This window comes from Aegilops tauschii, chromosome 7 (assembly GCF_002575655.3).
Source record: "Aegilops tauschii subsp. strangulata cultivar AL8/78 chromosome 7, Aet v6.0, whole genome shotgun sequence".
Lineage (NCBI taxonomy): Eukaryota > Viridiplantae > Streptophyta > Magnoliopsida > Poales > Poaceae > Aegilops > Aegilops tauschii.
The window spans coordinates 492,987,277-493,008,852 of NC_053041.3; the positions used below are offsets into that span (position 1 = coordinate 492,987,277).

At 52.2% G+C, this 21,576-nt stretch overlaps 2 protein-coding genes across 2 annotated transcripts; one reads left to right on the forward strand and one right to left on the reverse strand.

The window, feature by feature from the left end:
- Positions 1 to 1,446: 1,446 nt before the first annotated feature.
- On the forward strand, positions 1,447 to 4,189 carry LOC109774251 (pentatricopeptide repeat-containing protein At1g18485). The gene has a single exon (XM_020332965.4). It carries the CDS (start codon positions 1,506 to 1,508, stop codon positions 4,071 to 4,073), a length of 2,568 nt encoding a protein of 855 aa, XP_020188554.1. The 5' UTR covers positions 1,447 to 1,505; the 3' UTR covers positions 4,074 to 4,189.
- Positions 4,190 to 20,738: 16,549 nt separating this feature from the next.
- Positions 20,739 to 21,335, reverse strand: LOC120969004 (uncharacterized). The gene has a single exon (XM_045231491.1). The coding sequence runs from the start codon at positions 21,333 to 21,335 to the stop codon at positions 20,781 to 20,783; it is 555 nt and encodes a 184-aa protein (XP_045087426.1). The 3' UTR covers positions 20,739 to 20,780.
- Positions 21,336 to 21,576: the final 241 nt, after the last annotated feature.

Consider the following 21,576-nt stretch of genomic DNA (forward strand, 5'->3'; position numbering starts at 1 on the left):
CTGACCAAAATGGTCGTTATGGTTTAGGGTTTGGAGCCCCCGAACAGCTTACGACCAATTGGTCTCAAATGGTCGTAGATTTACGACCATTTCTTCCAGGCTCACTCACAGAAGGTCACAAGTTGACATATTTCTTGTAGTGTTCTTGTGTTTGAATTCTCGTGCGCATACATATGTTGTTTGCTAGACGGCGGTGGCGGCCACTTTGTATCACGAGGTGGAGAAAAAGCCATTTGCTTTTAGCCATTGTTGGGTCATACTGAGTGGCAAGCCGAAGTGGAACCAACTTGTAGCCGACCTCAAGTCCGGCAAGAAGAGGAATGATGGCTCAAGCTCCAAAAAATCAATTTGGTTGGACGATGAAGAGGACGATGTTGTCGTGACGAATGGAAAAGCAACCGTGCCAAAGGACAACTGCCAAGTCATGGGAAACAAGTGGGAGAAGGCACGTGCTGCCTGTGATGCCGCGGCTACCAAAATGTCGTCCACATGGACGGGCATTTTTCCGGTGAGAGAGAACAAGAAGGAGGAGAGGCATAAGCTCATGTTGGATGCGCAAAAGGAAAGGATGGAGTGGGACCGGAAGAGACCGGAGAAGAAGCTGGAAATTGAGAGGGAGAAGATCGAGTTTGAGAAGCAACAAGCGGCGATAAAATGGGAGTTCGAGAAGGCCGAGACATTTGGCGACATAGAGCTTGAGAAGGAGAGGTTGCAACTCGCACGGGACGCGAAAAATGCGAGGATCATGTTGGCAGACGAGACCCTTTTGGATGAGCATGCGAAGAAGTGGCTTGCGGACAAGAAGGAGATCAACGACCGTAGGGACTACGAGGCAGCGAGGGCGGCTGCGCCCGGATGCATGCGGAGCAGGCAGCCCGGCTGCAGGCGGAGGAAACTGCCCGGATGCAGGCAGAGCAGGACGAGCAGGATGCATTCCGCTCGGAGCAGGCGCCCAACTAGTGATCTGAGGCCATCCGTCACGCTCGGGCATTGATTTCATTTTGCCATGTTCGATTTATTGTACTATGATTTACTTTACTTTGTTCTGAGCTTTGGCATACAGACAGTTTGTACCGTATGATCGACGTGCATGGATTGCATGAATTTGAGAATCGAAATTTACGGTATATAAATGTGCAACACAATATTTGAGGGGTGCCTGGTCAGTGCCCGCGAACACGGGCATTTGAGCGGCCGGATTTGCCAAATCAGGCTGGAGATGCTCCAATCTCTCCTCTCTACATCAACTCTTCAGGGTGTTGTGATTCATGTCGTGCATTGTTTCTCAGCTGAATACCTTTGGCGCCTTTCCCTGATATTCCCTGTTAAAAAACATGCCCCACATGTGTATTATGATACGGAATTATATTTGTATTGCTATTCTTTATTTTAGTTTTGCAAAAGCAGAAAATAGAAATGTACGCGTGAAACAAAATCGGCGTGGTCGAGCTCACTTCCCTTCCCCACTCTGTCACTCGGCAAGATAAGCAAGCCCGGCTGACCCCATGCCCGCCACCGTCCACCTCGCGCCGCTTCCCCATCGCGCACAGCCACACGCAAGCAAGCCTCCTCCGCCGCCGTCGAAGCCCGTTGCCCCGTCGCTCCCGCAATGGAACGCCCTCCTCGCCGACCACTCCCGAGCCGGCCGCCATGCCGACGCCCTCGCACTCCTGCCGCAACTCCTCACCGCCTCAGAGGGCCTCGCCCCCGACAGGTTCACGCTGCCTCCCGCCGCCAGGTCCTGCGGCTTCCTCCGCGGCGGGGCCGCCGCCGCGGGGCGCCAGGTCCACGCGCTCGCCGCCAAGCTCGGCCTGCCCGGCGACCCCTTCGTCGGCAACTCCCTCGTCTCGATGTACGGCCGGTGCGGCCGCGTCGAGGACGCCGAGAAGGTGTTCGGCGGAATTCCGGATGCGTCCAGGAACCTCGTGTCCTGGAACGCGCTCATGGCGGCCCTCTCCGGCGACCCGCGGCGCGGCCTGGAGCTGTTCCGGGACTGCCTGGTGGCGCTTGGCGGGATGGTGGACGAGGCGACGCTGGTGACGGTGCTCCCAATGTGCGCCGCGCTCGGTTGGTCGGAGACGGGCAGGACGGTGCATGGCCTCGCGGTCAAGTCCGGCTGGGACGCGGCGGCGCGGGTCGGCAACGCGCTGGTCGACATGTACGCCAAGTGCGGCGAGCTCGCGAACGCCGAGCGCGCGTTCCCAGAGGCCCCGTCCGTCGTGTCCTGGAACGTGATGCTCGGGGCGTACGCGCGGAACCACGAGGCCGGCGCGGCGTTCGGGCTGCTGCGAGACATGCAGATCGAAGAACATGGCAGCGTGCCGGCCGACGAGATCACCGTGCTGAGCGTCCTGCCGGCATGTTCCGGGCCGCCGGAGCTGGCTAGGCTGAGGGAGCTGCACGCCTTCACCGTTCGGAGAGGCCTGGATGCCACCGGCGACAAGGTGCCAAACGCACTGGTGGCAGCCTACGGGAGATGCGGGCGCCTGCTCCACGCTGACCGCGTCTTCGCCGGCATCCGGTGCAAGACGGTGAGCTCGTGGAACGCACTCATCGGTGCCCACGCGCAGCAGAATAGCGCGGCCGCGATCGAGCTGTTCATTCAGATGACCAATGCCTGCGGGCTGAAGCCTGACGGGTTCAGCATTGGGAGCTTGCTCATGGCATGCGCCGATCCGAAGCACCTGCTCCATGGCAAGGCCACCCATGGATTCATCCTCAGGAATGGGCTGGAGAAGGACCCTATCATCCGGGTCTCGCTCCTCTCGGCTTACATCCGATGCAGCAGGACGGAGCCTTTGGCTCGAGTGCTGTTCGGTGCAATGGAGGAAAAGGGTGAGGTTTCATGGAACGCCATGATCGCCGGGTACTCGCAGAACGGGCTACCCGGTGAGTCCCTCCAGCTCTTCAGGGAGATGCAATCCATGGAAGGCCATTGTTCGTCAGTGATTTCAGCAACAAGTGCCTTGATGGCCTGCTCAGAGCTATCAGCTGTTCGCTTAGGGAAGGAGATGCACTGCTTTGCCCTGAAAGCTGGCCTCTGCGAGGACCCGTTTCTATCGAGCTCGGTGATCGACATGTACTCGAAGTGCGGATTTGCGGACGATGCCAGGTCGTTCTTCGACCGGTTGAAGGCAAGAGACGCAAAGGTGTCATGGACGGCGATGATCACCGGGTACGCCGTCAATGGTTTGGGGAAAGAAGCTGTTGAGCTGTATGGCAAAATGAGGAGGGAGGGGGTGGAACCTGATGAATTTACCTACCTTGGTCTACTGATGGCATGTGGCCATGCCGGGATGCTGGAGGAGGGGCTGCATTTCTTTGAGGAAATGAGAAACCATTATCACAAAATAGAACCGAAGCTAGAGCACTATGGCTGCATCATCGGCATGCTGAGCCGAGCAGGGCGCTTCGCTGATGCGGTGGCGCTCATGGCGGAGATGCCGCAGGAGCCAGACGCCAAGATACTGAGCTCCGTGCTCTCTGCCTGCCACATACATGGAGAAGCAGAGCTGGGAAGCGAGGTCGCTGACAGGTTGCTTGAGCTCGAACCCGACAAGGCCGAGCACTACGTCCTCGCCTCCAACATGTACGCCGGGTCCAGGCGGTGGGATGAGATGAGGAAGGTGAGGAAGATGCTCAGGGACGCCGGCATCGCCAAGGATCCAGGCTGCAGCTGGATCGACGTCGCGGGTAAGGTGTACAGCTTCGTCGCCGGAGAAAACACGCTCCCTGAGATGGACGAGGTGAGGAGGATGTGGCTCAGCCTGGAGGAGAGGATCCGCGAGATCGGGTACGTTCCCAACACCACGGTCGTGCTGCACGAGCTCGAGGAGGAAGAGAAAGTGGAGGCGCTGCGGTGGCACAGCGAGAAGCAGGCCATCGCGTTTGGGCTGCTGAGGACGGCCGCGCCGGCGACGGTGAGGGTGTTCAAGAACATCAGGATGTGCAAGGATTGCCATAACGCGGCCAGGCTCATCTCCAAGGTGACAGGGAGGGAGATTGTGGTTCGGGACAAGAAGAGATTCCATCATTTCAGGGGTGGTATCTGCTCCTGTGGGGATTACTGGTGAATAGTTCTTGAATTCCATTCCATTTGTATTTTGCACATAAACATTTGTACAAACACTTCCGCTTCGGTAGACCCCCTCTAACACAAGGACGGCTGAGATTGCCCAATACCTCTTCATAACAGAGGGTATGATGGGCATTTTTTAAAACGAGTTGGCCCGCCCGCCTGCCCGAAAAAAAATGCCCGAGCGTATACGTATATGAATACAGGTCCCGCCCGCCCGACTGAAAAAAAAACCAACCGTCCAGACGTGGCCGCCCCGCCCGCCCGCGATCAACGCGGCAACCGCGCAGTCAACGCGGCTGCCGCGCATCGTCTTCCGCGCGTTACCCCCGTCCCTATCCACCCTCCCCCAGACCGCGCCTGCCGCACGCCGCCGTCTGCCAGCTCCCCGCCTGCCGCACGCCACCGCCTGCCGGCTCCTCGCCTGCCGCGCCTCTCACCTACCGGCAACCGCGCAGTCAACGCGGCTGCCGCGCATCGTCTTCCACGCGGCGCCCCCGTCCCTATCCACCCTCCTCCAGACGCGCCTGCCGCACGCCGCCGCCTGCCGGCTCCTCGCCTGCCGCACGCCACCGCCTGCCGGCTCCTCGCCTGCCGCACGCCACCGCCTGCCGGCTCCTTGCCTGCCGCGCCTCTCACCTACCGTCGTTAATGCCCCTCCCCGCACCCGCTCCGCGCCCGCCGGCTATAAAATCTACTCCCGTCGCGCCCGCCCTGCCCACACCGCCCGTCGTCCACACCGCCCGTCCATCTCACCCCTCTCTCGCCCCCCACCGCTGCGTCATCTCCACCGGCCTGCAAAAATGGCGTCGAGCGACTCGGACAGCGACGGCGTGGCATCGGGCGGCGTCTGGCCTTCGAGCCTGACACAAGGGCAGACGGAAGATCTCTTCCGGTTCGGCCTGTTCGTGCCGGCGGCGGCGAAGGTGCCGCGGCCGTGGAGGATCTCCGCCGACGGCTACCCCACGCAGGGCCCGCCGGCGACGAACGCCGAGCTGAGCGCGCACCCCGGTGGGCGGTTCAACCGAACCGCCGCCGATTTTGGAGGGGCAAGCGGTTCAACGACGTGATCGGCGCCTTCAAGCGCGCCGCCCGTGGGCTCCCCGTCGGCGACATCACAGGCGAAGCCGGGCCCTCCCGCCTGCGCGGGTGCGGGCCCGCCCCGCCTCCTGGCCCCGCCCCACCAGCCCCGGCCGAGGCCGTGATCCTGCCGGAGGTGGCGGCGCTCCGACAGGACGGCGACCCGGAGGACACACCCGGACTGCTCGCGTCCCTAGCGCGACCTGGAGGCCGAGGAGCAGGCGGCGGCCTTGGCGGCTGTTGAGGCAGCGCTCAAGGCGGAGCAGAGCGACGACGGTAGCGATGATGATGACGGAGGCGACGGCGGCATGATGGAGGTCATCGACCTTTCCATGGAGGAGCAGTTTGTTTAGGTTGTTTTTTATGTGTAATTTCAAATTCCGTTCAAGTTTATGTGAAATATCCTTAAAATATGAATGGAATTTGAAATGTTTGAATCAAAAAGACATGTGTGCTCTTATTTTTTACGAATTTTAATATGTGATAAAGGAAAAAAAATCCTTAAACAGATGTAAAAAAAATTAATGTCTATCGAAACGGACCGTTCCGTCATAGCGGAATGACTTACGTTAAATTTCATGCAGCAAATGAAAAACTTTATGCGAGATTAGCTATATAAGCAGACCCGAATGTGTGGAAAAAAGTATGGGATTATCCGATTCACTTGCTAAAAACGTGAAAGAAACACATGAAATACTGAACGCACGTCGCGTCACGTTCGGGCAGTGTTTTAATGTATTTTCGTCGAAAAAACCCTAGAAAATGCAACGGACGTAAAAAAATAACGAAAATTGTCGTGCGTGCTCCCGATGGTGCCTGGAGTACGTGGAAAAAATTGGGGGTCGTTCGGTCTAGATGAAAAAAAAACGTGTTTGAGAGTAGCGCGACCGGCACACCGGAACGGTGCTGGTTACACTAGGGGTGCGTGATTGCATGCATGAAATTAAATATTTTTTTGCGGGGGTGTATGCATGCCCAATGTAGGTTCCCACGCAAGATATGAACGAAATCGGACACCGAACGCACGTCGCGTCACGTTCGGGTAGTGTTTTAGGGTATTTTCGCCCAAAAAACCCTAGAAAAAGCATCGGACATCAAAAAATAACGAAAATTGTCATGCGTGCTCCCGATGATGCCTGGAGTACGTGAAAAAAGTTTGGGATCGTTCGGTCGAGATTAAAAAAACGTCTTTGAGAGTAGCCCGACCAGCACACCGAAACGATGCTGGTTGCACTACGGGAGCGTGATCGCATGCATGAAATGAAACCATTTTTTGTGAGGGTGTGTGCATGCCCAATGTAGGCCCCCACGCAAAATATGAACGAAATCGTAGACCGAACGCACGTCGCGTCACGTCCGGCCAGTGTTTTAGGGCATTTTCACCGGGAAAATCCTAGGAAATGCATCAAGCGCCGGAAAATTATGCAAACTGGCGTGGGTGCTGTCGACGGTGATGCCAACGTGTGGAAATAGTTGCGTGCCATTTGGCGGAGTAAAAAAAAGTAGTTGGGAACCCCCCTCCGGTAGACCGAAACGAACCTCGTTGCACTAGGGGTACGTGATCGCATGCATGCAATTGCACGAAAGTGGGCATACATGTGGGCATGGCTGACGTAGGGCCCCACGTAAGGTTGGAACGAAAACGGACACAAAACGAACGTTGCGTCACGTCCGTCCAGTGTTTTAGGGCATTTCACCTGAAAAAATCCTAGGAAATGCATCGAGCGCCGGAAAATATGCGAACTGGCGTGGGTGCTGTCGAAAGTGATGCCAAAGTGTGGAAAAAAGGTTCGTGCCATTTGGCGGAGTCAAAAAAAGTAGTTGGGAACCCCCCTCCGGTAGACCGAAACGGGGCTCGTTGCACAAAGTCCACGTGATCGCATGCATGCAATTGCACGAAAGTGTGCGTACATGTGGGCACGGCCGACGTAGGGCCCCACGCAAGGTTGGAACGAAAACGGAGACAAAACGAACGTTGCGTCACGTCCGGCCAGTGTTTTAGGGGTTTTCACGGGGAAAATCCTAGGAAATGTATCGTGCGTCGGAAAAATATGAAAATTGGCATAGGTGCTGTTGACGGTGATGCCAACGTGTGGAAAAAGTATCGTGTCATTTGGCGGAGTAAAAAAAAGTAGTTGGGAACCCCCTCTGGAAGAGCGAAACGAAGCTCGTTGCACTAGGGGTACGTGATCGCATGCATGCAATTGCACCAAAGTGGGCAGACATGCGGGCACGGCTGAAGTGGGGACCCACGCAAGGTTTGAACGGAAACGGACACAAAACACACGTTGCGTCACGTCCGGCCAGTGTTTTAGGGCATTTTTCCTGGGAAAATCCTAGGAAAGGCATCGAGCGCCGGAAAAATATGCAAACTACCGTGGGTGCTGTCGACGGTGATGCGAACGTTGTGGAAAAAGTCTCGTGCCATTTGGCGGAGTAAAAAAAACGTAGTGTGGAACCCCCTCCGGTAGACAGAAACTAACCTCGTTGCACTAGGGTTACGTGATCGCATGCATGCAATTGCATCAAAGTGGGCAGACATGTGGGCACAGCTGACGCGGGGACCCACACAAGGTTGGAACGAAAACGGACACAAAACGAACGTTGCGTCACGTCCGGCCCGTGTTTGAGGGCATTTTCACCGGGAAAATCCTAGGAAATGCATCGAGCGCCGGAAAAATATGCGAAATGGCGTGGGTGTTGTCAACGGTGATGCTAACGTGTGAAAAAAGTTACGTGCCATATGGCGGAGTAAAAAAAAACATAGTGGCCTCGCGTCTTTTGTCTGACGTAAAAAAAATACACGAATTGACAATATTATAGAAAAAACAAAAAACATATTTAATAATGTGATGTAACGTTACATAACTGCCCGGGCACTGCCCGGACAGTGCACCGCCCGGGCAGGTAAGTAACGTTACATCACATTGTTAAATATGACCATGCATGGGTTAACTGACGCGGCTATTTAAGCCGGTCGCGGCGTTCTTCCGCGGTCGAGGTGGGACTAAAATGCATGGCGCCGGCCGGCCGCCCGCGAGGGAAAAAAATTAAACCGTCCGTCCGCACGCGCCTGGTTGGCAGGCATGCAGACGTGCACGCGCGGCCCGCCCGCGATCAACGCGGCAACCCCGCAGTCAACGTGCATGCGCGTCATCCGCGCCGCGTCGCACCCATCGCGGACCCCCCCACGTCCCCCGCCCCAAGCCCCCCACGTCCCCCGCACCAATCACGCCGCCCGAGGCGCGCATGCACGCAGGCGGTTTCACGCGCGTGCCCCGGCGTCCCACCCGCCACCTCCCCTCCGCCGCATCGCTGCCGCCTGCCGCCGCTGTCGGCTCCTCGCCTGCCGCGCGACCGCTGCCGCCTGCCACTGCGCCTGCCGGACGCCACCGCCGCCGCCTGCCGCCGCTGTCGGCTCCTCGCCTGCCGGACGCCACCGCTGCCGCCTCCTCGCCTGCCAGCCGACAGGCCCGCCGCCTGGTTTGCCCCGCCGCCTGGCATGCCCCCTCCGGACGCGTCGTTCGCGGCGGCCGAGGGTCAAAGCGCCTGCACGCCGGCCGCGCGGTCATTAACGCGCCGACGTTAATAGCCCCGGCGTCCCACCCGCCACCTTCCCTCCCCCGCATCGCTCCGCCCGCAGCCCGCCGCTTTATAAAGGCCCACCCCGTCCCTCCGACGCCCACCCCGTCCCTCCCACGCCCACACCCGCACCCGTCCCACCGACGACCACCGTCGATGGCGTTCTTCCGCGGCAGCAGCAGCACCGGTGGTGGCGGCGACGACGACAACAAACCCGGTGCATGGCCGACGAGCATCGGAGTGCCGGAGATGGTGGAGCTCCACCGCTACTGCCTCCCCGTGCCGCCGGGCTGTCGTCTTCCCCGCAACTCGAAGATCGACGCGGACGGCTACGCGACGCCGGGTCCCGGCGCGACGGAGGAGGAGCTCCACAACCACAGCGGCGGCCGACACAACATCGAAGGCCGCAAGAATTTTTGGCACGGGAAAGACTATTGGGAGGTCATGGCAGCCTTCCGCCTTGCGGCGGCCGGCGTGACCCCCGACCTGACGGGCCGCAACGGCCGTCTTCGCGCACCGCCTCCACCGCACGATCGCCGCAGACGTGGTGGCGGCCACGGTGCGCAGCCGGCACCGGCGCCGGCCGCCCCTCCCTCGCCGCCGGAGATAGAGCTGCCGCCGGAGCAGGTCATCCTCCGCGAGGACGGCGATCCGGATGACACCCCGGGGTACCACGTGGCCGTACGGGCGTCGGAGGCTGCGGCGGCAGTGAAGGAAGCCGCCGAGATTGCGGCCGCAATCCAGGCGGCCGAGGCGATGGCGGCGCAGCAGGCGGCGATGGCGCCGCCGGAGTGGCAGCAGGAGTGGCAGCAGGAGTGGCAGCACGCGCCGGCGACGGAGGAGGAAGAGGATTCAGACGACGTCCCGGTGGACTGGGACGACGTCGCGAACCGGTCCAGCAGCGACGATGACGGCGGCAACAGCCCGGCCGTGATTGACCTCGTTGATAGCGACGCCGAGTAGTTTTTTAAGTGTGTTGTTTAGTTAATTTGGTTATGTCGTTCTAAGCCTAAGTACTAGACTTTATGTACGAACTTATCATCATCGAGTTCGCTCGAGTATGTAAAATATCTTATCTATGTTGAATGAAATTTGAGTGAAATTTGTTTTGTCCATTTCATTTGAGAGTATTGATTTGATTATGCATTTGTACACGAATATATGGTAAAACATAAGAAATTAGTAACGATGCTCAATGTAAAGGTACGTGATTGAATGCATGTAATGAAACGAAATTTTGCGAGTGTGTGCGCATCCCGAATTTAGTCCTGCACGCATGATATGAACGAAATCACACAAGAAACACACATCGCGGCACGTCCGGACAGCGGTTTAGGGTACTTTCGCCTAGAAAACCCTAGAAAATGCATCGGACGTCAAAAAATACCGAAAATTGCCGTGCGTTCTGTGGATGGTCAAGCCAACGTGTGGAAAAAGTTACGTGACGTTTGACGGAGTAGAAAAAAAACCGTAGTTGGGAACCCCTCTCCGGCAGACCAAAAAGTAGCTGGTTGCACTGGGGTTACGTGATCGCATGCATGCAAGTGGACCAAAGTGTGCGTACACGTGGGCATGGCCAACGTAGGCCCCCACGCAAGGTTGGAACGAAAACGGATACAAAACGAACGTTGCGTCACGTCCGGCCAGTGTTTTATTGATTTTTGACCGGGAAAACCCTAGAAAATGCATCGAGCGTCCGAAAAATATGAAAATTGGCGTGGGCGCTGTGGATGGTGATGCCAACGTGTGGAAAAAGTTTCGTCACATTTGACGGAGTAGAAAAAAACCGTAGTTGGGAACCCCCTCTCCGGTAGACCGAAAAGTAGCTGGTTGCACTGGGGCTACGTGATCGCATGCATGCAAGTGCACCAAAGTGTGCGTGCATGTGGGCACGACCAATGTAGGCCCCCACGCAAGGTTGGAACGAAAACGGATACAAAACGAACGTTGCGTCACGTCCGACCAGTGTTTTATTGATTTTTGATCGGGAAAACCCTAGAAAATGCATCGAGCGTCGGAAAAATATGCAAATTGGCGTGGGTGCTGTGGATGGTGATGCCATCGTGTGGACAAAGTCTCGTGACGTTTGACGAAGTAGAAAAAAAACCGTAGTTGGGAACCCCCTCTCGAGCAGACCGAAAAGTAGCTGGTTGCACTGGGCTACATGATCGCATGCATGCAAGTGCACCAAAAGTGTGCGTACACGTGGGCACAGGCAACGTAGGCCCGCACGCAAGGTTGGAACGAAAACGGATACAAAACGAACGTTGCGTCATGTCCGGCTAGTGTTTTATTGATTTTTGACCGGGAAAACCCTAGAAAATGCATCGAGCGTCGGAAAAATATGCAAATTGGCGTGGGTGCTGTGGATGGTGATGCCATCGTGTGGAAAAAGTCTTGTGACGTTTGACGGAGTAGAAAAAAAACCGTAGTTGGGAACCCCCTCTCGAGCAGACCGAAAAGTAGCTGGTTGCACTGGGCTACGTGATCGCATGAATGCAAGTGCACCAAAAGTGTGCGTACACGTGGGCACGGCCAACGTAGGCCCCCACGCAAGGTTGGAACGAAAACGGATACAAAACGAACATTGTGTCACGTCCGGCCAGTGTTTTATTGATTTTTGACCGAAAAACCCTAGAAAATGCATCGAGCGTCGGAAAAATATGCAAATTGGCGTGGGTGTTGTGGATGGTGATGCCATCGTGTGGAAAAAGTCTCGTGACGTTTGGCGGAGTGAAGAAAAAGTACCTATCAATCAATGTATTTTCGATAATGGTTGTGTTAAAACACGAACGCAAGTAATGATTGGGAAAAAACTAATGAATGGGTTTTTAGAAAAATTTTTAATAGATAGGCCCCGCGTATACATGCATATCCATCGGGGGTCAAAGCCCAAGTGGACGCCGCCTCCACGCCTCCACGATCACCAGTCCACGCCGCCTCAACGCCTCCACGCCGCTCCACGATCGCCTCCCCCGAAGCCATCTACGCCCAACGCTGCCCCCGACGCCACCTCACGCCGCCTCCACGATCGCCTCCCCTGACGCCATCTGCGGCCGACGCCACCTCACGCCGACGCCACGATCGCCTCCCCCGACGCCATCTGCGGCCGACGCCGCCCCCGACGCCACCTCACGCCGACGCCATCTGCCACCGACGCCAGCTCACGCCGACGCACCAGACAGCGACTGCCCCGACACGATCTGCCCCGACGCCATCTGCGGCCGACGCCGTCGCCCCCGTCGCCACGTAACGCCGACGCCCCCAAGTTGGTAAACACAGATTCGGACCTACTTGCATGTTTCATGTGCTTTATCATGGATAACCTTGATCCGAGAATTTTTTATCCTAGATCATTAGAGTGTGTAGTTAGTGCACTAAGTACTGCGTAAGTACATGCATGCATGAGTGGCTGATACATGCACTGTAGATACCATAGTTTTTCTTAGTTCTGTCAAAACCACCTAAGTGTTTGGCTATAGTGTAGTTTTCCCAAACACACCCTAAGTTGCACCTTGGAATATGTAATGTGAATGAGGTTATATATCTATGAATTTTATTTGCAGGTTGCGACCGACGCCATCTGCCACCAACGCCACCGTGCCATCGTCCCCCAGGGCCGGCCCTGATCCCATGGCACGAGGTACTATGCATTCATCATATTTATCATGTACCCATATAAAGTAGCTAACATTATTTTTGCTCCTATTCCTAGCGACGGTGGAGTACGGAGATATTTTTTGTTCGGTTGAGAAGTGGTGTCTCTTGATCAGCAAACTAAACTCTAGGCAGAAAAAGCGTTTTGCAAGCACTAGTCTGGAAAAAATGCTGATGATTCCTAGCGTGCTCATGCGAAAATGTTTGCTCAAGTTCATTATTAAATCATATGCGTTGGACAGAAAAAGGTTCATCATGCCATCAAAAAATGGTGTGATATCATTGCGCACCGAAGATGTGTTTGACATTTTCGGGCTACAGAACAAGGCAAAGATGCCATGAAAGCGCTAGGAAAAGGGGGGTTAAAGGCGAAGGTGAAGGTGCCTAGTCGCTTTCTAGATTCCAATACGGGGGAAATGATGATAGACGAGCTGATTGAGAACATCGTTGCCAGTGGCACGTACAATGATGATTTTCTCCGTAGAATTGTTCTGGTTCTTCTAGGCACGGTTCTTGCACCGCAGTCCACGAAAGAAGTTCCTAATGCTTATTACAAGTTAGTGCACGATGTGGAGGCCATCAAAGCATTTAATTGGAACGCGTTTACTTTACGCGTTTGCGTTGAAGGCTTCACAAAGACCTTATCAGATCTTACAAAATTTACTTGGCCGATCGGAAACCTTGCCCTCCTACAGGTAAATCTTATGTTATATTTGTTTCTTTCGAACTATAGTTTGTGATTTTTTTTTGCTAATATACTTCATGTTCATGCAGTACTTGTTTTGGGAGAAAGTGCAGCCACTGGATGATGAGGCATTTGATCCATTGGCTCATGAATATCCGTTGATGCTTAATTGGTCAGAAGATGAGCCTAAGAAGCGTGACGCGTACGACACGTCATACGGCCGTGGTAATGGGATGGTAAGTTACTATTAATATGTTACTATTTCGTACTGCATGCACTTATGTTACTATTTATATGTTGAGAAATTTATATTGATTTTACCTGTCACAGATTGATGACGTGATAAGTGAGAAGTACAGGCAGACATTAATTGCTCAACAAGGAAGAAAGGCGGAGGAAGAATTAGAGCAAGAAGATCGTGCCCAAAAAAAGAAAGATAATAGAGATGAGGCTTCATCGAGCAGGGATAGTACATTAGATCAAGTGATGAAATGCATCAAAGATATGCAAAAAGAAATTAGACTTCTCCCTAAAAAATGTGCTGAGGTAATATGAGTGATGTTCAGTTTACATTGGATTATTCATAATTTATGCATGTAGTTAATGCTTTCGATGTGTCATTGCAGATAGTAGTGGAGAAGCTGGAGAAGAAAGGTCTTGTATTCAAGCCAAACAAGGGGTCTGATGATGACATTGAGTTTGTGGAGCATAGTGAAGACTGGGTGGGGAAGTATGGTCCATCAAAATACAAATCATCAAAATATTGGACAGATGTAAAATCAACTCCTGCAAAAGAAGATATGGACAACAGGGTGGACGCATCCTTCACCACTGGGAACGGGAATAAATTGGCGCGTGAGAAAGGTGTGCATCACAACACACCTGGTACAGGAGATGAAGGAGACCCCTTCGTTATTGAGGACAATGGTAATTCACCCAACCCATCTCTTGCGACGGTAGACACGAATGACTTTCCGGCTATTACTTCAACCCCCAAGAATATGAATGAAGTGTCAGACGGGTCTAGCGCAGATAAATCTGAGGAGATTAGTATGGATAGTCTGAACACCCGTATTAAAAATGCGAAAGAAAATGGCACTCCGGAGAATGATGGGAAGGAGAATGATGAGAAGGAGAATGATGGGAAACGCAAGAGGAAACAGTCAAAATATTGTCTTTCACCTTACCAGCAGAACGGTGGACGTAAACGTGCAAAGAAAAGTAAGTGCTAGGTAATTTATTCTTGCAACATACTTCTGTCCTTGCATGCACACTTTATTAACTCATTGTTTCTTACTATTTTAGGTCTGTTTGGTATAAGAGCTGCTATGATTAATACTGATTACATTAATGAGGATCACATAGAGGCCGCGAAGGTTTATATCCGGACACTGGCAGACTCGGAGAAGCTTTGCAGCAAAACTGTCGTGCACATGACGGGAATTGGTGGGGAAACATGTACACCTGAAATGCTTGAAGCCATCATTTCGAAAAAGTGGTTGCATGGCGGTGTAAGTATTAGCAATAATTTATTAAGTTGTACATGTCATTTACATAAATTATCTAATAGGCGTATTGATGTTATGTTATTTTGTAGGTCATCAATAGTTATTGCAACCATATGCAGACCCATAATCCTCGTGCTGACCGTCACATATTATCATCTTGGGTGTCCCACTGGCTTATTCTTCGTGCTGATGGAAAGGTTAACAACTCTAGGAGGCATTTTATGGATCACTTCACAAACCAAACTAAAATGGTGTCTAGAGTTACTGAAGAGTATTTCATCAAAGATAAGGTACTTTAGTTTAGTATGATCATTCGTAGTACATCTGTGTGTACACCAACATGAATAAACTTTGTTGTAGGCATACTTTCCTTTTTATGTGGAAGAAAATCATTGGATAACAGTTCTTATGCACAACAAGAAAAAAGAGTTTCAAGTTTTAAACTCCACTGGTAAATGTAGCAAAAGAGTTATTGCAAAGATTGCTAAGCTGGTAAGCTTGCAACGTTACATAAAACAATATATAGTTATTCGAAACGTACTTCATATGGATTTGTCATTTTTATTTCAGAGGGCAGAAATAGCAAATGATACAAAGGAGGTGAATGCTCTTATTGAAACGGAACATCCTGACGTATCATCCTGGCCAATAAGGGAGTACGATATGCCGTCACAAACAGACGGGTATGTTGCAAATGTTGAATTAGTATGTACTTGTCTAATCCATCAATAATTGACTTGTGGTTTCTTGCAGAGTCTCTTGTGGTCTTTTCGTGGTGAAATGCGTTCAAAACTGGGACGGAGATGATTGGACATTTGAGTTTGATCAAGATGAGGTTAATGCTTCAAGGGGACGCATTCTAGCTGAAATACTTTTTTCATAGTGCAACACGAAGGAAGTAGTGAAAGAGAAGATCCTCAAGATCATGGAGAAGAAATGAGTCAGAGGATGGGGCGTTGGCTATTATCTCCACTAAATAAACGTGTCGTTGTCGGTACTTGATACAATTTTCATAATAAGACATCTCTATATTGTAATGCGGCATGGTTTAGCATGTTCCGCAACTAAATAAACGTGCCATGGTCGGTATTTGCTACAATATCTACTTTTCAATGTCACTCTTATTTGCATTATTGTCGGTGACACTCTTATTTGCATCATTGTGGGTGATGATTTTTCAACTTGTTATATAGTGTGATGATTACGCCGCCGTGGCCGGCCTGGCGCTGCTTTTTTATAATGTTTTGTATTTTGTACTGTGATGTAATGCGGACGCCGGCTGCTTTGCTGCTTTTTTATAATTTTTTGTATTTTGTACTGTGATGTAATGCGGACGCCGGCTGCTTTGCTTTCTGTCAAAAAAAAAACTTAGAAAAAAATGCCCAACCACCGCAGCCGGGCCCATAGTAGCGAACAGATCATACCCAAATCAAGCCCGAAGGGGGCGACTCGGGCGGCTGATAGAGCCCACTAATGGGCCTGGCAACGGGGTCCAACGGGGCTGCGGGCGTGGATAAGAGAGGAGCTCGGTGGAGGGGGCGGAGGCAACTATTTAAGCCGCTCCTCGCGCCCCCCGGCTTCCGAGGTGGTACTAAAGATGGCGCCCCCATTGCGCCCCACGCTGCACGCGGTCGCCGCAAGGCTCAGGAGGCCTAATTTGCGTTGTCTCGGGCCGGCCCAGTTTGGCCCAATGAAGGCACGCCGCCACTCGCCCCCTCCCCCGGCCCACGCCCACTCCCCTCCCCCGCGCGCCGCTGAACTCAGTGTTTAGTCCCACCTCGGAAGCGGGGGCCGTCGAGGACCGGCTTAAATACCTGCCTCCGCCCCCTCCACCGAGCTCCTCTCTACTTAGTACCCGCAGCCCCGTTGGACCCCGTGTCTGGGCCCATTAGTGGGCTGAATCGGCCGCCCTAGTCGCCTTCGGGCTAGATTTGGGCAGGTTCTGCCTGCTACTATGGGCCCGGCAGAGGTATTTGGGCATTTTTTTCGAACTTGCTATTTTGGACAGAAGCAGCGGCCGGCCGCATACATTTCATAACAGTAAAAGGGAAGTACAAAATAGCAGCGTCCGGCCGCATTTTATCACAGTATAAGAAATACAAATCAGGTGTACAAATCATCATAAAAAAATAAACAAAATTTCGAAACTGCATATATAAACAGTACAAATCATCACGTAACAGTACAAATCAAGTTTTCTGGCACACATGTGCGAATAAACATAGCATAGGTTATTTAGACATGACTCATGCGACCACTTTTATTCTTCTAACCAACCAGGCTGCTTCTCTATGCCCGATTCCTGAACAAAATATAAAAAAATTGGGTGAGAAAATATAGTCGGTAGAATTAAATTGGCAACATAACAAAACAAAAAGGTAGCAACTCACTTCTCGTTCAGACTACATGTAGCCTTGTTATGACCTGGGAGACTACACAGACTGCACAAAGGACCACTTTTCTTCTCTGTAAAATCTTTTGGCCTACCATTCTTTGTAACGTCGGGGCCACCCTTCGACCGCCCCTTCTTAGGTGCACCCTTCGTCGAAACTTTCTGAGGATCACCAATACCAGGCTCAACTTGTTGTGCCTGACTTGCCTCCTTCTTAAGCATAGCATACCTTCTACTTCCTATAAGTTCCTCCTCTGAAATCTTTTTCTGCGCTATTATGTTGTCCAGACACTTCATCAACTCGTCGAACAAGAAGGGATCATTTGCTGCAACATGAGCAGCTTCTGCGGTTTTAATGGTTATTGCACTATACCATTCTCTCTCCAATGGCCCTGACCAACCCCATCCAAACATATCACTCTTCCGCTGCACAGGCAACCCATCTCTCGCATGTTTGGACAACCGATGCAGGACACAACACTTTGGTATTTCAGTTAAGTTCAGATGATGGAGAACAAACAAAATGTGTTTGAATGGCAGCCCTTTCCGAACCATCCTAAGACAACTGCATGTAATAGTTTCTTCTGAGTTACCTGGTTCATAAACAACATTGTACCTGAACTTGTGGTTATCCTTCCATGTCACCATGAATGTCTGACGCCCAATTCCCACGAGCGTCTCAAATATCTCCAGCTGACCCATCTTATGCAAATCATCTTGGAGGATGTAGAAATTAGTAGGTGTGAATACTTTGGCGGCATGCTCCTCAAGGGCCTTATATTCAGTAACCGATGGTGGTTCCTTCTGGAATGCCTCGCAGTCATCGTACGCCTCGTTCTCACGCAGGCGAACTATACAGTTCTCATAATGCACCACCAAATCAACAATTGTCATACCAACAATTGTCATACCGTAGTCCAGGTGAAGGTGAAGGCAGGAGTTGAGGCTTTCCCTCCTCTGGTTACTTCGCATACCAAGGAAAAAACCATCGGAAAGATATGAAGCTGCCCAAAGTCTCCTCTTCCTGTACATCCTGTCAAGCCACTCTTCAGTTCTATCCGTCTTCCACTTATCATAGAAAGCTTTCCATCTCTGCTCAAAGTTCGCTTGAGAGGTGGCATAGTACAGGAGCGATCTGAACTCATCCAGTGACTTGTAATGCAGGTGCCTCTGCATATTTTTCTCGATATGCCAGGTCCGCAGAGACGATGGAAAACATCTAAAAGGAGTTATTTTGAGAATTTTTAGAATCTTGCACATGTGCTTTTCTGATTGTATTTTCACATTATCAAAAACATGTCCATTTTCACAGGATACGTACCACCATCTTTATATTCCTCCTAGTTTGTTTTATAGGTATCTGTGTGGAGTTTGTGTGTGATCATGGCAGTACCATAAAGGGTGGACGCACATTTGTCCATTGTATCCAGAATTCTGGATTATCTGCCATCCATATTAGTATTATTTACTCCACTCGTATTTGGAAATATAACACTGATATTGTCAGTTAGATCTAGATTATCTTGCATTCGTGTCAAGATTATTCCTATTTCCCCAATATAAGTTAGCTGCTTCATGATAGCTTATTTGTTAGGTGAAAACACAATGTTTCTTCTATAACACTGCACCAAACAAGCACAACAACATAATAATGGTCTCATCAAACCCAACCTACTAAACATCATCATGTTTCATGTCATTTAGCAAAAAGAATTTGACTAAGATGGTAATCTTAACCAAAGGGGTTTAAGAAATTCAACATAACCAAACGCTGAAGCTATTCTGAACATCCAATTCAGACCAAGACGAAGGGAACACACTTAAGGTTAGAAGTGTAATGCCCTTATTGTAAGAAACAGATTTCAAAACAACAAAAATAAAATGAGGAAAAGTGCTGTTTGAAAATGAGATATACCTGCTTTTGCAAGATTGGGTTTCAACCATATGGGAGGGAACCACGTCCTCCAGGGTTCAGGATTAGCCAATTTGGTTCTGGTATTATTTTCCAAGTTGTACACTCCTATGTCACGGGGGTCATCTTTGCCGTCTAATAAATCTTCGTAATCATCATGAGTAAAATACACATGGTTTGACATCAAGCCTGGATGATCCTTCACGCTAAAGCAAGATGTTGTGCTCCTCCCAGTAAACAATGCATAGTCACCTATTCCTGTCATCTTAACACGCCTCAGCTCAACAAAATCAATCTTGTACACTTCGAAAGCAGTGGCATACGTCTCACCATCAGGTCGTTCAGGATCCCGGTCCCGTTCCTTATAGATTTGGAGGACATCTCCCTATGGTGCCTGAACAATGTAGCACTTCTGGACTATCTCAGCCATATCTGGTAAAATTCTTCTATGGATGACAGATGGTCCATCTAGATTGAACACATCGACTGCGCCTAGGTCAGTCACTGCATAGAAAGAGCCATTATGGTGTATGCAATCTGCATAGAAACTATGCATTTGGAGCCAACTCCAGTGAGCATCTCCCACTCTGGCAAACGAAAGCTGCATGTATGGCTGATGGATGAGCATGACAATGCATTTGCCTGTCGATGGATCGGACGATAAAGTTGCCTTTATGAAGACGGTTTCACCGCACCTATCCAAAGAACATATGTAGGGTGTATCCTCCACCCTTGGAAGCTTTCCGTTGTAGAAAGACACCTTGTACTTTTCAAGAACCCCGTCACTGTTTAGGACAGGTTTAACATGCTCCATGGTTGTCGCGGGAGGGAGTGCAATCTTGTCACCGGTGATAGGGTTGAGCAGCATCAGATCGGACTTTTCATCCATGGTGACAAGCCATCCGTGTGATGAGCCAATCCAGCAGTTGATGGGAGGTTCAGGGAGGGGCATGGTGTAGGTCTTCCGTTCGGAGAGACTGTACATGCCGAGAGCCTTGGCACCGGCGGCCTCGGTACAGTAGAGTAAACAGGGGGTCTGGCGACTAGGGCAGCCGCCGTTGCGGCGGGCCGTGGAGTATGCCTTTTGCCATAATGTGCAGGCGGCGGCGGATCGGAGGAGGTTTGGGCAGTCCAGCAATTGGAATATGCTGATCAATATATCCAGCCCGGACCAATCTGGAGCTGGTGCGTCCATTATGGATGAACAAAGAAAAACATACGGGCGGCCGGAGCTGTCAATCAATGAGACCAAGACTGCAGCGACTTGGGTGGAAACTCCGGCCGTGATCTATATATAGATCATTCCCACGCCAGTTCGATCCGGAAAAGAATTGGCTATCCCTGGTCGAGTCTGATTTGGGAGCAAACGAGTGGAAACTAAGAACCCCCAATCCAGCTTGATGTGATGGAATCCGAACACTGATTATTTCTTGGATCAGAGTCCAACCCTCAAGTTACGGATCCGAACCCGGCCTTGATTTGGCAATACAAATCGAATCCGGCCTTGGAGAATTGTCTGCCGCCTCTTGGAATGACAGCCGCCCGCAGCAGATATCCAGCGGTCAGAGGGGTCGAAACAGAGGTCGTCGTAGCAGAGCAGGGCACAGATTGAGGCCGTGGTTGATGGGGGTGTTGCCGTGTGCGCGCTCGTGTTGGATGGAATAGATCCATGTCGACCGAGAGATGGAAAGGTAGCCATACTTGGATGATGGTGTCACCGATCTGCAGCTTGTGAATTCTTGGCTCCAGGTAGCCGAGCAGCCGCATGTTGGGCGCAGAAGCAATATTTAACCTCACACGTTTAGCTACGTCATGAGGCAGCTCCAACAAGATGAGCCGCTCCAAGAGCGGGGTGTCCACCATGGCGGATTCCTCCGAAAGCCAAAGCATCAGGCACAGTTGGCTTTGGCTGCGGAGACGGAGACGGACGTGCGTGGGACTATGGATAACGAGTGTCTCCAGAACGGGGCTGGCAGCAAGTGGTCGAGGCCCTCGTCGCTCATGTCAATCCTTATCATACCAAGATTCCGAAGATGTGGAAGAATTGTATCGGCGCCGCGGGAGAGTCCGACGGGTAACGTCCAGAAATCCAGCAAGAAACCCTCGAGCGAGGCGCAGCGGAGGATGTCGGCGGGAAGGGACACGGGGTTGGGCTTGGCCTTGGTAGGCTTGTCCATGAGGGCGAGTTCCTGGGTGCCCTTGGCGGCGAGGAGGCGCGGCCACTCGCGGAGCTCACGGTCGAGGGCGGCGGGCCTGCAGTCGGTGAGGAGGACGGCGCGGAAGGGGCCCGGGTGGTCGGCGAGGACTCGGGGGACCACGGCATCGCGCGCAGGCTCGGGGAGGTCCGCGTCGATGAGCTGGAGCGGGGTGGAGCGCCACAGGTGGCGCCAGCGGGAGGCTAGGGCGGCGGTGCGGGCGGCGTCCATGACGGGGAGGCGGGACATGAGGCAACCCTTGGGGGCGGTCACCGGAACCCGTCAAATTGCTCGGGGCGATCTCCACAACCTAATTGGAGACCCCGACGCTTGCCCGGAGCTTTACACCATAATGATTGAGCTCCGAACACCACCAACCGTCTAGGGCGCCCAAGCACCCAAGAGGAACAAGCTCAAGGGCACCAAGCACCCAAGAGTAATAAGCTTCTCAACTTGTAACTTCCACGTATCACCGTGGAGAACTCAAACC

What these genes read in the sequence shown, in the direction of transcription:
- LOC120969004 (XM_045231491.1), bottom strand. Translation starts at nt 21,335, where the DNA reads ATGTCCCGCCTCCCCGTCATGGACGCCGCCCGCACCGCCGCCCTAGCC.
- LOC109774251 (XM_020332965.4), top strand. Translation starts at nt 1,506, where the DNA reads ATGCCCGCCACCGTCCACCTCGCGCCGCTTCCCCATCGCGCACAGCCA.